The sequence below is a fragment of the Trachinotus anak genome, unplaced genomic scaffold (genome assembly GCF_046630095.1).
Source record: "Trachinotus anak isolate AG129_WGS33_773 ecotype Australia unplaced genomic scaffold, CSIRO_AGI_Tana_v1 ptg000029l, whole genome shotgun sequence".
NCBI lineage: Eukaryota > Metazoa > Chordata > Actinopteri > Carangiformes > Carangidae > Trachinotus > Trachinotus anak.
Window position 1 is genome coordinate 127,652 of NW_027273880.1, and position 15,706 is coordinate 143,357.

At 43.3% G+C, this 15,706-nt stretch overlaps 1 protein-coding gene across 1 annotated transcript in view; it reads right to left on the reverse strand.

Annotated features, from left to right (window-relative positions):
* Nucleotides 1–482: 482 nt before the first annotated feature.
* LOC139611994 (protein NLRC3-like) overlaps nucleotides 483–15,706 on the reverse strand; it is a 266,035-nt gene continuing 250,811 nt past the window's right edge. Inside the window, exons 26-28 of the mRNA XM_071467100.1 lie at nucleotides 3,704–3,880; nucleotides 2,897–3,070; nucleotides 483–2,043 (exon numbers count right to left, since the gene is read on the reverse strand). Of these exons, the coding sequence (XP_071323201.1) occupies nucleotides 2,004–2,043; nucleotides 2,897–3,070; nucleotides 3,704–3,880 (391 nt within the window). The 3' untranslated portion in view covers nucleotides 483–2,003. The remainder of the gene's footprint in view (nucleotides 2,044–2,896; nucleotides 3,071–3,703; nucleotides 3,881–15,706) is intronic.

Below are 15,706 nucleotides of genomic sequence, written 5' to 3' on the forward strand. Positions count from 1 at the left end.
GACTGGGACACATCTCAGTCAAGATGGCGGCCACTCCGTTCATATTCATCTGTGGCTGAAGACAAAGCTTTGATTTTCACACCTGATAAGTAGAAAATAGAAGAGCTTCGTTCACATGTAGCAGAACTGACTTTCAGCGAGCTAACTCAAACTAACTGAGCAGCTTAGTGATCAGTAACTTTACACTGAGACCATGGAGATGTCTGAAAAAAGAGGGAGAGAAGAAGAAAGGATAAAACAGATCAGATCAGAGTATCTTTTCAGTTTTAGGCAGTGACGTCTGTTGGTTCTGAGACTGAAGTCAACGCTGCAGATTCACATTCTGATGCTCGTTCAACAAGTCCTGATCGTACACCGAGACCTGACTCTGCTCAGGACTCTGATGTGGGACAGACGCCCCAATCATGGACCAGATTCTGAGTCTGGAATCTTATCAGTTCAAAAATATCTTCAAAGTCTTCAAAAATCACCAGGAGGCACAATTCAGTGCAGCAGAGATTTATTGTCGACAACAAAGCAAAAAGTTGATCTGAATACATGACACGTGACCTCTTCTTTTATAATCCAAAATCTGCCCACGCCTCCTCTCATATTTCACCAGTCTCCACCGAAACTGTCGTGTCCACCAAACCTGACCCCTCCCAGGTCATGTCTATTTTCTCACAGTCAAAACCATTTTCAGTAGAAGACCTGGACTGGATGAAAACCTCATTATCTATCCAGACTGGGACATAGCTCGTTAGACATAAATCTTATAAACTACATTCATGAGGCTGATCTATTTTTTTCTTTCCGTGAATCCATGTCCAGTGGACACCATTATATTCTGATTCTCTTTTTTTTTTTTAAAACCATGTTCTCCTCCAGGAATACACCTTTTTTGTGATGAGTATAGTAATTATAGTAATCATTATTGTAGACATAGTATATTTAGCAGATAGACAGAGAACTTAGCTGATAATATTATACTACAACTCCTGCTCTGAAGAAGGGTAGATCTGAGGCAGCCCCTGCTGAAGTACGAGACAGGACTGTGATGCTGCTGGTGGAAAAATAAAAGAGCTGACGGTCTGGAAAAGAAGGTGAGGATCTGGAAAAGGTCATTCAACTAAATACAGAGAGAATCAACAGCTTGAAAGAAAACTCAGAGTTCTTCTTCAACAAGGTCCAAGATATGAGAGACGTCACAGCCACACTTCACTCAGGCAAAACGTCAACTTCACAGAAATCAGTCCAACAGGACGACAGCACATGATCGACAGGCTAAAAGTCAAAAGGTCAAGACAGAAAGTAGTCGCACACTGATCACTGAGAAATATACACAAAGGAACAAAAGGCTGGACCACTGTCACAAGGGGGACAAGAGGAACAGGATCAGAGGGAAAGGAACACTGACACTAAATACTCTGGGGGAGGGGGGACAATGAGACACAGGTGAAACACATTAGGGAGGGGCCAGGTAATCACACAGGAGGGCAGGAAGTGAAGGGACCACCAGGTGAGTATCAAAATGAAACAGGAAAAACAAATCCTGGAGACATTAGGGGAGAATACAAAAAGGACTTTGCTGGACTGACGAGGAGCGACAGACACAGTGTTACAAAGAGCTTCACAACAAACACACAACACAACAATAACACACACAGTCATTTAGGAATAAACTGGCAGCTTTATGGAATAAAAGAGGAGTAAAATGTCAAAACAATGACAGATTAAAACGTCTGTCATTGTCTGACAACGTCAACGTCTGAGTCAAACTAATCTTCAGAGTTCAAGTCATTTTACTGTGAAATTCCCTCTTTGTGAAGCTCAACAAGGAAACTGTTCAGAGCTGAACTTGATGAGCTTTAAGTCCAGAGACACTGATGATGCTCTGTCAGATCCAGAGGAACACACAGGGATGATGGTGGACTGGACTCTGTGTGTGACAGTGGAGCTGTTCTCAGATCAGTTCAGACTGCAGCACTGAGAGTCATCTCCACTTCTTCTGGTTCCTCTGTCAGTCACTGCTGGATCAAGCTCTCCTCTCCACTCCACCTCCAGCTGTGTAGAGAAGAAGAAAGCAGAGGAGATGAATCAGTGTTTACAGAGTCTCACTTCATCAGTCAGTGATGCAGCAGGGACTTCAGTCCTGTTCAGATCAGATGTGCAGCAGCTGCTTCCTCTCAGCTCTCATGTTAACGTGTTGGAGTGAACACACTGAGCTGGAAGCTCACAGACCTGCAGAGACGTTCAGCATCAAGTCTGTTCACTCTGCACATTTCACTCAGTCCACAGTGGAAACAAAGTGCTGAGTCAGCAACAGGTCAGTGATGGATTCACTCCTGTTACCTGTCAGCTGATGTCACTTTAAACACAGAGTCTCTGTGTGTTGATCAACATGTGAGCTGCTTCTGAAACATCACCTGACTGAACATGGAGGCTGTCACTAAGAGCCAGGGACTGTCAGGCTACATCACACTGATCTCAGAGCTGTGACACAGATGAAACTGATCAGCTGTTTAGTGTTGAAACCAGAGAACAAACAGTCTCAGATCAGATTGGACAGTTTGATGAATGAGGACACTGTCTCTGTCCATCTGTGAGGCTGTCAGCTGGAATCAGCTTTATTTCCTGTACACATCAACACAACAACAACAGTCGTCTTCACATCAACTCACACACATGATCACAACAAGCTTCTGGCTGCTCTGATTGGCTGACTGTTGTCTCTCTCTCTGTCTTTCTGTCCAATCCTGAAGCCTGTCCCCGTTCTCCTCTCACAGCTTCACTGAGGAAAGCAGCCACTGAGGAGGTTGGAGGTTCACAGGAAACACTGGATCTTTGCTCTGATACTAACTGTGTTTAGTACAATACTGCTGAGAGCAGCATGGACTGACTCCGCCCCTCTACTGACCTCAGAGTCTCCAGTCTACAGTCTGGACTCTCCACGAGACCACGGAGATCCTTCAGGGCTGAATCCTGCAGGTTGTTGTATCTCAGGTCCAGTTCTCTCAGATGGGAGGGGTTGGACTTCAGAGCTGAGCCCAGAGAAGAACAGCTGATCTCTGACAAACTGCAGTTCCTCAACCTGAAGAAAGAATCAAAGATGTAGATCAATGATTGATAATCAATCAGATTTGTCCTGATCAATGATCTTTGTCTAAAATGAGTAGAGTGACTTTGTTCTTCTGTTATTGTGGATCTTCATCATGTCAGTACAACACAACATTGTCAACACAACAGTTGTGTGTGTTGTGTTACAGATGAAAACACACACACACAGTTTGATCAAACAGACATTAGTCCTGACACTTCACTGAAATCTACTGAAAACAAGAAGATTGTTTCTTCACTTTCTTTGGACAAATATTAGTTGTGAGGATCTTGTGTATGTTGTTGTGATAAAAATGAATTGACTTGAACAACTAACACTGGACATTTTCTCCAGTGGATTTAGAAAACATGAGTCCTCTGACTGAGAGAAATACGAGTGTGTGAGCTGTGAAGGTTGAACTGAAGTGAACAGACATTATTCATGACAAGTGAGTGAAATGAGCTGAAACTGAAGAATCATTCTCAGTCTGAGAGAAGAACAACTGGAAACATGAGACAACAACTATTTACAATGTCATTCATTCATTCACAGTCAATGGATTCAACTTGTGTGTGAAGCTTCATTAGCTGTGGATTCAAGATATAAGATCTACAACAGTGAACTGACCTCAGAGTCTCCAGTCTACAGTCTGGACTCTGCAGAAAACCACACAGACCCTTCACTCCTGGATCCTGCAGGTTCTGGTTCCAGCTCAGGTCCAGTTCTCTCAGATGGGAGGGGTTGGACTTCAGAGCTGAGACCAGAGAAGAACAGCTGATCTCTGACAACCTGCAGTTCTTCAATCTGAAAAAAGAATCAAAGATGTAGATCAATGATTGATAATCAATCAGATTTGTCCTGATCAATGATCTTTGTCTAAAATGAGTAGAGTGACTTTGTCCTTCTGTTATTGTGGATCTTCATCATGTCAGCCTTCTACACACATCATCCAAATGTCAGCACAACATTCATACAGCTGTTGATGTGAACACAGGTTGATCAGCTGCTGCTGACCTCAGTTCAGTCTGTAATCAGAGGAGAATCAGAGGATTCACGTCTGTTTAGTCTGTTCCCTCTCTGACACTACAGACATCAGCACAGAAACAAAACACTGAGGACGTGAACAAACAGTGAGAACTCAGTCACACTGTTCAGAACAAACATGGTGGAGCAGCTTCAATGTTCCAAAGTCACCAAACAACTGTACAATGTCACATTTACAGGAGGAGGGAAAAGATTTCTCTGTGTCCACATCTTTAAATAAGAACTTGTGATACTGTTGAGAACTTGAGGAGGACGAGTGCTCGGCCTCAGTCTACCACCGGTGTTACAGCCCATTCTGTGAGCCGTCAGATTCTGTGACCTGCAGCAACAACCAGTTCACCTTCAGGTAACGTTCAGAGCCATTTAACCCCCTACTGTAAATATAGACTTGGTAGCGTCTGACGTACTGGGAGAGACAAGAGGCTGCGAGGCTCAGTTCAGGCTGCAGGATGGTGCAGCGAGGTAGACCACTTTTATATAACACAATATTATTAGTCTACACAATAATCAGTCCGGTCCCGGCCCCCAACGGCCCCCAGGGATTCTCCTGACCCTCCCCATCACCACTCTGCTCCTGGTCTCATCTTCCTTCTTTCTCTTCACTGGCTGATCTTTTAAATCCTCACACAGAAATCCTGAAAATGAACCAACCAATGAAAAACTGGAACTTCACAGATTTGAACTGAATATAAAACTACAACAGCTCCAGTCAGTGAACTGACCCCAGAGTCTCCAGTCTACAGTTTGGACTCTCCAGTCCAGCACACAGCTGCTTCACTCCTGAGTCCTCCAGGTAGTTGTGGCTCAGGTCCAGGTGTCTCAGATGGGAGGGGTTGGACTTCAGAGCTGAGGACACGACTTCACAGTGAGTCTCTGAGAGTCCACAATGATCAAGTCTGTGATGTGAGAAAATATAAAATGTGTTAGAATAAAATCAGACAGTTTGTAATAAAAGACACTGAAGTTAAAATGCATCTGGTGAGAAAAGATGATGATGTGATGAACATCTGCTCTTCACATCTGTGGCTCAGCTCATCTGATCTGATTGTGTTTGACATGAAACAATAATTCTCATCACTCTCTCTCAGACCTGCAGAGTTTCATGGGAATCTTTGTTGTGCAGATGAAGGAGGGAAAATGATGTTACATTTCTGCTTCCATCATATGATTTGATCCAGAGTCAGAATCTTGTTCAGAAAAACAGTTTTATTCTCCAGTGTTTTTAAACTGACTCCAGATTGCTTGGCTCTGCTGCCTCTCTGTAGAAGTCAACACACACCACTGCATAAAACACATCTGGCTCATTGTGGTGAATCAGTGGCAGCGCCCACGTTGATCCATGAACAAACTGTCCTCAGTAAAACACTAGTGATCAACACTCAGTGGACTCTACAGTTAAAACCTGAAAGTGTGTGTGTGCAGCTCTATTGTGAAATAAGATTTTCCTCATTTGAAACTGTAAACCAATAGAAAATCAATATGTGGCGTCATTGTTGATGTTGTGGCGGCCTGTCACAGATAAATCAGTGTGTGGGAAACATCAGTGTTTGTTGTTACCACAGTGGCTGCTGTTCAGCTCCACTTTTAAAGCAGCTGTCATTGGAGCCCACTGTTTTTGTCTCCTGTGATTAAAAGGGGGGGGGGGGCGTCCCCTAACATCCTCCATGCTCATCATGACTTCAGTCATCTCTGGACAATGATTCAGGTCTTATACAAACTTTACTAAACACCTGCTAGAACCTGCTCATTAGAGCTTCACTGCATTTACAGTTCACTGTCAAACACTGATGACTGTTGTCATAGAAACCTCATGAGTCCTGAATACAGACCTCCACAGATTCATCACTGCTCTCCTGTAACACTGTCACAATGGACAGTTTCAACAAAGTGAACCAGAGACATCTTCTTTTTTCATTCACACATTCTTCTTCCTCACAAAAACCTGCTGCCTACATTACCCACAATGCACCTCAACCACCAACCCTCGGCTGTTAGATGAAGGTGTGTTAAGCAGTAGAGATGAGGGGGGCTAGAGAGGTCTGGTGTTTTCTTCAGACTCCGCCCACACTGACTCAGGTGACATCACCTGAGGACATTTATCAGACTGCACAGCTGGAGACACTAAAGGTTTAATACTACTGTTTTCTCATATGCAGGTGTCCTCCCCAACACCTGGAAACACCTGGAAACACCTGGAAACAAACACTGAGGTGTAAGATCAGTGGAGCTGCTTTAATTAGTTTAATCAGGTTTGAATTAAACCAAAAAGACTCAAAACTACACAGAACATTAACAAATCAATGAGGCATCCAACAATTATTACAAATAAACAAAACAAGTGATTTATCAACTTAACAGCAACAATCACAACCAACTGAAGCATCTACATTTTGCTGCTCACAGCATTTACAACACCTCCAGAAAAAAACACAACTGACTTTTGATTGTTTCAAAGTAAAACAACGAATAATGAGAATAAATGAAAACTGTGTTTATCTGAATTTGACTCAACTACTGATCTAATCTACTGATTGATAATTATATTGATCATGTCTGGACTCACCGAGCCTTCCTGCAGTTCCTCACAGCTGGGATCAGTCTCCGTCGTCCCTCCTCTGATGTGTTGTACTTCTTCAGGTCCAACTCATCCAGAACCTCCTCTGACATCTGCAGCATGTAGGCCAGAGCTGAGCAGTGGATCTCAGAGAGTTCCTTCTCTGATCTGGTCTCTGACTTCAGGAACTGTTGGATCTCCTGATGAACTGAGTGGTCCTTCATCTCCATCAGACAGTGGAAGATGCTGATGCTTCTGTCAGGAGAGAATTTATCACTGTTCATCTCCTTCAGGTTGTTGATGGCTCTCTGAATGGTTTCTGGACTGTTCTCTGTCTGACCCAGCAGACCTCCTAAGAGTCTCTGGTTGGATTCCAGAGAGAGGCCATGAAGGAAGCGAACAAACAGGTCCAGGCGACCATTTTTACTTCTAAGGGATTTCTTCATGGCTGCCCTCAGGAAGACATCCAGGGTTGAATCACTCTGTTTTTTCCCCAGTAAGTTCTCCAGGACCTTTCTCTCCCTGTTGGTGTAACAGTGGAACATGTAGACTGCAGCCAGAAACTCCTGAATGCTCAGATGAACAAAGCAGTAGACTGTTTTCTGGAAGATCACACTCTCTCTTTTGAAGATCTCAGTACAGAGTCCTGAGTACACCGAGGCCTCTGTGACATCCAGACCACACTGCTCCAGGTCTTCTTGGTAGAACATGATGTTTCCTTTCTCCAGATGTTCAAACGCCAGCCTCCCCAGCTTCAGAAGAACTTCCCTGTCAGCCTCCATCAGCTCCTGTGGACTCATCTCATGTCCCTCATCATACTTGAGCTTCTTCCTCTTTGTCTGAACCAGCAGGAAGTGTGAGAACAGGTCAGTCAGGGTCTGGGGCAGCTCTCCTCTCTGCTCTGTAGTCAACATGTGCTCCAGAACTGTAGCAGTGATCCAGCAGAAGACTGGGACTTGACACATGATGTGGAGGCTCCTGGACTTCTTGATGTGTGAGATGGTTCTGCTGGACAGCTCTTCATCACTGGATCTCCTCCTGAAGTACTCCTCCTTCTGGGTGTCAGTGAAGCCTCGTACCTCTGTTACCCTGTCAACACATGTAGGAGGGATCTGATTGGCTGCTGCAGGTCTGGAAGTGATCCAGACCAGAGCCGAGGGAAGCAGGTTCCCCTGGATGAGGTTTGTCAGCAGCAGGTTGACTGATGACGTCTGTGTGACATCAGACACAACCTCCCTGTTAGTGAAATCCAGTGAAAGTCTGCTTTCATCCAGGCCGTCCAAGATGAACACAACTTTACAGACAGCCAGCTGCTCTGCTGTGACCTTCTGTAATGTTGGATGGAAAACATGGAGCAGCCTGAGAAGACTGTACTGCTGCTCTCTGATCAGGTTCAGCTCCCTGAACGAAAGCAGAACCAGCAGACTGACATCTTGGTTCTCCAAGCCCTCTGCCCAGTCCAGACCGAACTTCTGCACTGAGAAGGTTTTTCCAATGCCAGCGACGCCGTTGGTCAGAACCACTCTGATGGGTCTCTGTTGGTCAGGTAAGACTTTAAAGATGTCGTGGCACTTGATTGGAGTGTCATGGAGGGTCTTCATCTTGGAAGCTGTCTCCAGCTGCCTCACCTCATGTTGGGTATTAACCTCTTCACTCTGTCCCTCTGTGATGTAGAGCTCAGTGTAGATCCTGTTGAGGAGGGTTCCACTTCCTGTTCCATCACTTCCTTCAGTCACACGTTCACACCTGCTCCTCAGACTGATCTTATGTTGATCTAAAACCTCCTGCAGACCACTATCTGCTGAAAGAGAAGAGACAATGTCAGACTGAAGACAGAGAATCTGAGAATCTGCTGATTATTTTTATCAGCTACAGAAAAACTAAAGAGCAGCAAAGAAAAGCTTTTTAATGTTGAGCTTTTTAGAATCATCTGAAATGTCAGTGCTGTGTGATAGAACAACTGACACTGGAGAAAACAACAGGTCCTGGTTTCAGAAATGAAGACATCAGCAGACACATGTTCAGTCTCACTTTGTACAGTGCTGCTCTGACTGGCTGTCTGCAGTCCAGGTCTGGTTCTGGGTCTTTGTCCACACTGGGGACAGGAGGGGTCTCCTGAAGACCCAGACTGGTCCCAGTATGAGGTGAAGCACTGTCTGCAGAACCAGTGTCCACAGCTGGTAGAGACTTGATCCTTCAGGACGTCCTGACACAGAGCACAGCAGGACAGCTGCTCCTCCACAGAGACACCACTCCTCTTCCTCCCTCTGTGAAGACATTTCTTCATCACTAACATGTCACAGTCAAATATGTCTCATAAGTGAATCATATTCAGCTCAGTTTACAATAGAAACTGTCTCTTACTGTGAGTCTGAGGGTCCAGGTTCAGGACCGGAGTGTGGATGATGATCTTTGGACCGGTCACTCTTCATAGACAGACAGCTGGATCCTGGAGACTCTGCTCTCAGTCTGTGGTTCTGACCTCTGCAAACACAAACATGTTTTTATTCATATCACATGGATCACTGATCAATTCTCTGATGACAGAGTCATTGTGGGAACTCTCAGCTGACGTCCTGCAGTGACGTCACCATCCAGCACTGCACACTGTACTGAAGGATGGAAGCAACACAGCAGCATCCAGAAACAACACTGTTGTGTCAGTCAGTCATTAAATGTGTCCAGTCTCCAGCTGTTGATGACCTGTCTCACATCAGCTCTAAAGAAGCAGAGTGATACAAAGGTAAGATGAGAGGATCAGATGTCTGTGACCCCAACACTGCCACTGCCACAAATGAAGACAAAACAACATCCTGACTAAAACTAATGGCTGCTGATGTGTCTGCTCTTCTTCTCCATATTGATTCTTTCTCTGGAGTTCAGCTTCATTTCACACAAGGAGGCCTGTGTGTTTCTACATGACTGTGACAACAGCAAACACCACATCCTGCTGCAGGCTTCATCTGACCATCACACAACTTCACTGACAAACACACAGTTTGTCAGAGTTACACCTGCACAGATATCAGTGATAGTAAAGACAGTCTTATGTGTAATTAAAGGATCATTCAACTCTTTCCTGCATGTCATTCTCCTCTCTCTCTACTCCCTTTCCTGTCAGTCTCCACTTACCTATAATAAAGGCATAAAAAACCCAAAAAAATAATTTACAAAGAAAAAAAAAAAAAACAGTGGACAAACAGTCGCAGCACCAGGCGCATGCTTCAAAAGGGTTGTAATTAGTCTCTTCATTCATCATGGATGTGTTTTGGATTTCTCTGATAACGGTGGATTTAGCAGGTAGTAAGACAGAGCTCTTCTCTGCAGAGGAAACTGCTGGTGTGCAGAGTGAAAGTGTGCGAGCAGACGTCTACAGCTACAGCAGGATTCCACCAAACAGGCCCGGCTGAAAAATATTCACCTGAAGGTGCAATGCATGTTTTTGTTCCCTCTCTTTCATATTTTACAGCCTCAGCTGAAACTGAATTAAATGATTTAGAAATTAAAATCAGTCAACAATGCTCCTGACCTCACCTCATTTTAACATCAACACAAAGACACTGTTTTCATAGAATATTGTCAGAACTACGTATTTTAAAAGTCAGAACTACACATTTTATCCATATCTGTTTCCTTCCCACTGAATTACAAAATGACCTCCACAATTCCTTCTTTGCATTTTTTATGGTTTTCCTTACACTTGCTTTTATATTCAGTAAGCTTCTGAAAACTCTGATTCCTTCTCAACATTTTAAAAGTTTTATTTCCAGCCTTAGTTGCTTCATCACATTTCTTTGTCCACTAAGGTTCTTTGCAGCCTCTAAAACAGCTTTACAAACACAATCATCTACATCATCAACATCTTCATTACTATCAGTGGTTTGCATTTCTTACTCACTGATAGATCTAAATGTTTCCCAATCAGCTCTACTGAACGACCATTTCTGTGACCCATCAGTGTCACATGTTCCCAAACTCACTCCTGCTTCTATCACTGTGGGGTAGTGGTCACTTCCTACAGTTGTTCCTCTAACTACTGATGAACCATGAACAAAGACCTGCCAATGAGTCTGACACTAGTGTAAGATCTGATGATTCTTCTGTTACTTCTGTCATTGAAGCTACTAGGTTTTTATTCTCCATTAACTCTTCATCACCATTCCATCCTCATCATCATTACTGCCCCATAACGAGCTATGGACATGAAAATCATGTATCACATCCAATTCTAACTTTTTCTGGAAGCACAGACTCCTGAAACTCCAGAAGCACAGACGAGCTATCAATCTGTTCGTTACCTGTTTTCAACAATCTCTTTATCCTGCTCACCTCACCTCCACTAGAACTCCATCTGAGTCTGTCCAAGTCTTCATTAACAGGAATACCTGTCATCACTCATCAGTTATTTGGAAAAGCTTTATTTTTCTGTTCTTCTGTTTTATAGGTTATTAACAAGTTTCCATCACAAAGATCTGAGCCATTTCCTCCTCTCCTAACTTCTTGTTTAATTCCCTAGACAGTGCTCTCAGACCTAGACTCACCTGCTCATCTTCCTTCCTGAACTGAAGGATTATTTTAAAATCCTCCCTCACCACCTTTTTGTGAACAACTCTCCTCTTCATGTGAATTGATCTGCCTTGACTTCATCTTGTCTGTTCTGCCCCTGTCCTCGTCCTCTCCTACTAGACACTGGAGTCCAGTCATCCAACTCCATATCATCATCATCATCATCCTCTTCATCCACCTGAGTTTCCATCCTGATCCAGTCACAAACCAGTTTCTGCCAAACGCTGAGTCCAGAATCCAAAAGTCATCATCAAATACCAAAAACATTGTTTAGAATCAACTCACCTGCTACACCACGTCCATCCTTCTCCACCCACTCCTCTTGACTGTGGATAACACCGGAGAAAGCTTTTATTTTGGTACTTCCTCTGATCAGCAGTGTCAATTAGCATATTAGCTAAATATTAAGTTTCACTAATATTCAGATTCAACATTTAAATTTTGATTAACTAAATGTGGTGAAATGTTGTTATTTCAGTATGAACCACTTGACAATCAGCGACCCATATTACATAGAGTCTGAAATCTGTATAAACAGCTGACAAATATCCAGTTTGATGTTAAAGAGGCTCAGTCATTTCCTCCAACAGCTGCTCACTGTAGTTTGGATCAAACTAACTGTGGAGAGTGAAGCTCTGACATGTGAAGCTCATCATTCAGGCTGTAAAATGATCCTGCAAAGTGTGGTCGACTCTGTTAGATCCCAGCTCATCCAGGTTCACCAACACACTGCTCTCTTCTTCTGTGGCTGCTTCTCTGCTCCACCACGGCCCTTTAATTACTGACATCTTTACATCTCTGTCATGTTCATCAGCTGCAGCAAAAATATGCACAAGAAAAAAGTCAAACTCTTCTTTGTTGGGATCATTTCACAAGAAACCAGCTCCTCAGCAGTCACTGTTAATATACTGATATGTCAGAGGAACCAGGGGAAGTTATTTTCTGCGACACTACGGCAGCTGTTACAGGAAGTGACATCACTGCAGGAGCTCAACACACTAAACACTGTTACAGAGACAGTTTGGAGGTTCACAGGTTTGTAGCAGGTCTCTTACTGTGAGTCTGAGGGTCCAGGTTCAGGACTGAAGTTTGGAGGATCACCTCTGGACCGGTGACTCTTCACAGACAGACAGCTGGGTCCTGGAGACTCTGCTCTGTCCTCCTCTTCCTCCACACAATCACTCATCTTCAGGACTTCAGTCAGTCTGAGAGGGAAACCAGTAACACTGACTGTGAGCTCACACACACAAGAGTCAGGACAAACAAGCTGCTCAAGAGAGACACACACACACACACACACACACACACACACACACACACACACACACAGGTTGTCCTCTCAGTGTCTCTGTGTGGACAGAAGTTCACTGTGACTCTTCTTCCCTCCACAGTCCACAGGGACAAACTGACTCAGAGACTTTGACAGTAAAATAATAATAATGTTGTGTTAACACTCACCTGCCTCAGCCTTCAGTTTCCCTCCTTCTGCTCTGTCCACTTCAAATGGAGTCTGAGCTCACTGAACACTTTCACTTTCAGCTGCTCCTCCCCTCTGCAGTTACAAGAAGTCACATGACTCTGTGTGTGTGTGTGTGTGTGTGTGTTTGTGTGTGTGTGTGTGTGTGTGTGTGTGTGTGTGTGTCTTAAAAACAGGTTTGACATGTTCCACCATCATTTATTGAAAACAGACTCTTCCTTATTCACCTTCATATAAAAAACAAGTCTCACTGTTTCAACAGAATTATCTTGATTTCCATTCATCTAATATCATTTTCAGGTTGAACTGGATCAAACATTATATTAAGAATAAAGATGTCATGACCTGCTCTTTGTATGACAGTTATTGGTCTGGAGTCTTGGACTTTTGTTTATTTCCTGATTTATTTTGTAATTACTTACCTTGTGTGCCCACTGTTGTTTTACTTCCTGTCTTTGGCTCCATCCACTCATTTTAAACTCTTCTGACAATACAACAATAAAAATACAACAGTGTAGAATCTCAGTGTTTACCTGAACTTACCTTTGGTGAAACGTGTGAACTTTGATGGTTGCCAGTGTTTGCCCTCCCCAGGGACGGAGGCACATTTGATTGTACAGATCCACAATCTCCTTCTCTCTGGGTTTTCTTTCTCTGACAGGATTCTGTAGAAGCACAAGTCAGACTTGTCTCCTCGTCAGTCAGTCTGAGAGGGAAACCAGTAACACTGACTGTGAGCTCACACACACAGGAATCAGGACAAACAAGCTGCTCAAGAGACACACCCAGGAACACACACACACACACACACACACACACACACACACACACACACACACACACACACACACTCTCTCTCTACCTTCTTCACTTTTCTATCAAAACAAGTCTCATTATGTCAACAGAATTATCTTGATTTCCATTCATCTAATATCATTTTCAGGTTGAACTGGATCAAACATTATATTAAGAATAAAGATGACCTGCTCTTTGTATGACAGTTGTTGGACATGGTCTGGAGTATTAGACTTTGGTTTATTTCCTGTTTTATTTTGTAATTACTTACCTTGTGTGCCCACTGTTGTTTTACCCCCTGTCTTTGGCTCCACCCACTCTGCTACATTTTAGTTTGAAACTCATCTCTTCTCTGTTTCCTCCTCCGGAGTCTTCCGCCTCTAAAACAGAGACTTTCAGAAATGCTGCTGGACCATTTTTTATTTTGAAAACTCCAGACCTTTGGAAACGATGACATAGACACCCATGCTGGCTCCTGATTGGCTCTTATCTGCCTGGACTACAAGGGCAATCTGATTCCAGATCGCTGTTTTCAGTCACTGTTCACATTTGTCTGTGGAGGACAATTTAATAGGAAAGAAAAATAAAATCTCACTGAATCAAATGTAGTTTACTACGACTCAGTGTCAACCTTGAGTCAGATTTATTTCCTCAGTCCACTCAGAGGAAAGGCAGCCCTGAGATAAATGGGAACATGTCTTCATACAAAAATAAAAACTGTTGCAAATAGAAACTGCAAAGTGCAAAACTTCAAATCACTTCAATTCAAACTTCACATACAAATACATGAAGTAAAGTGAAACAAGAGCTGCCAGAGTTCACTGTAAAGTGCTTTCATCAGGTCAGGGACAAACTGCTGGAACTAGGAAGAAGAAAAAGAGGGATTCAGCTTTGGCCTCCAGAGACAAGAAGTTTCCAAACTGCTGGACAATCATCACCTGTCATATAAACGATAACACAAAATAAAGAACACAATTAATGAATGTAACGCAACAATTTACTGAATCAGACAATCGCATGTATTGATCAGATTATTTAATGCTTGCTATTTTCAAGAGTACAGATCAGTTTCATTTCAAATATTCTTTTTGTTTACATGAGTGATTGTGTAACAAGATGATGAAACAGCAGATTATGTTGAAGATCAAGCATTTTTCTGAGCTAGAAAATAAAACATTTAAAATGAAGCATTTTCTGAACTTTCAGGAGTTTGTATGAATCCTGAACTTCATTCCTGCAGACTGGTGAACCCCTCTCTCCCTTCAGAACAACTGCTGCTGACTGTTCACACTGAACACTGAGCATTGTTCATGAACTATGTCACGACTACTGTCCATCAAATAAAGCTGCTCAGAGACTGAGTGGGCTCTTTACTGCGACGTGTTTGTACAAATCCATCACTTTGAAACTATTGGAGCCTGCTCACCCTCTTTGTCACAAAAAACCTGCCACTCAAATGGACGGGCAAAAAAAAACACACCCCCACAGCCTGCCACCGGAAATGATAGTCAAATCAACATGTAGCCGAAACAAAATGAACAACACAGGCTCCTCTGACCTGAGTGGGTGAGTGACCATTACGTTAAGATATAATGACAATACAACAATAAAAATACAACAGTGTAGAATCTCAGTGTTTGCCTGAACTTACCTTTGGTGAAATGTGTGAACTTTGATGGTTGCCAGTGTTTGCCCTCCCCAGGGACGGAGGCACATTTGATTGTATAGATCCACAATCTCCTCCTCTCTGGGTTTTCTTTCTCTGACAGGATTCTGTAGAAGCACAAGTCAGACTTGTCTCGTCGTCTGTTGGTGCATCCAGCTGCACAAAGACTGTTCTGGCCAAACGAACCAAAGAACCTTGTAATGGAAGGAAGCATTGGGTGCATTGGAGATGGACTTAAGCTGACTTCACCTGACTTGATAGTCAACGTGATCTACCAGTGACTGAAGGGGTGGAGTATAAAACCACTGCAATATATCAGACTGATTTATGTCAACATGTCAGACCGTTTAGCAAAACCTATAAACTCTGTTTACTCACCCAAACACATGGTTCTGAAACATAAGGTGGCGTACCAAACTGCTCAGTGCAAAAAACCCCACACCATAGCAGAGGAGCTGATACTGCCTGCAGCATGAGACGTGCTCTCTGTCATGCTGGATGACGCAAGTGCTGCAAAGATAAAAACTA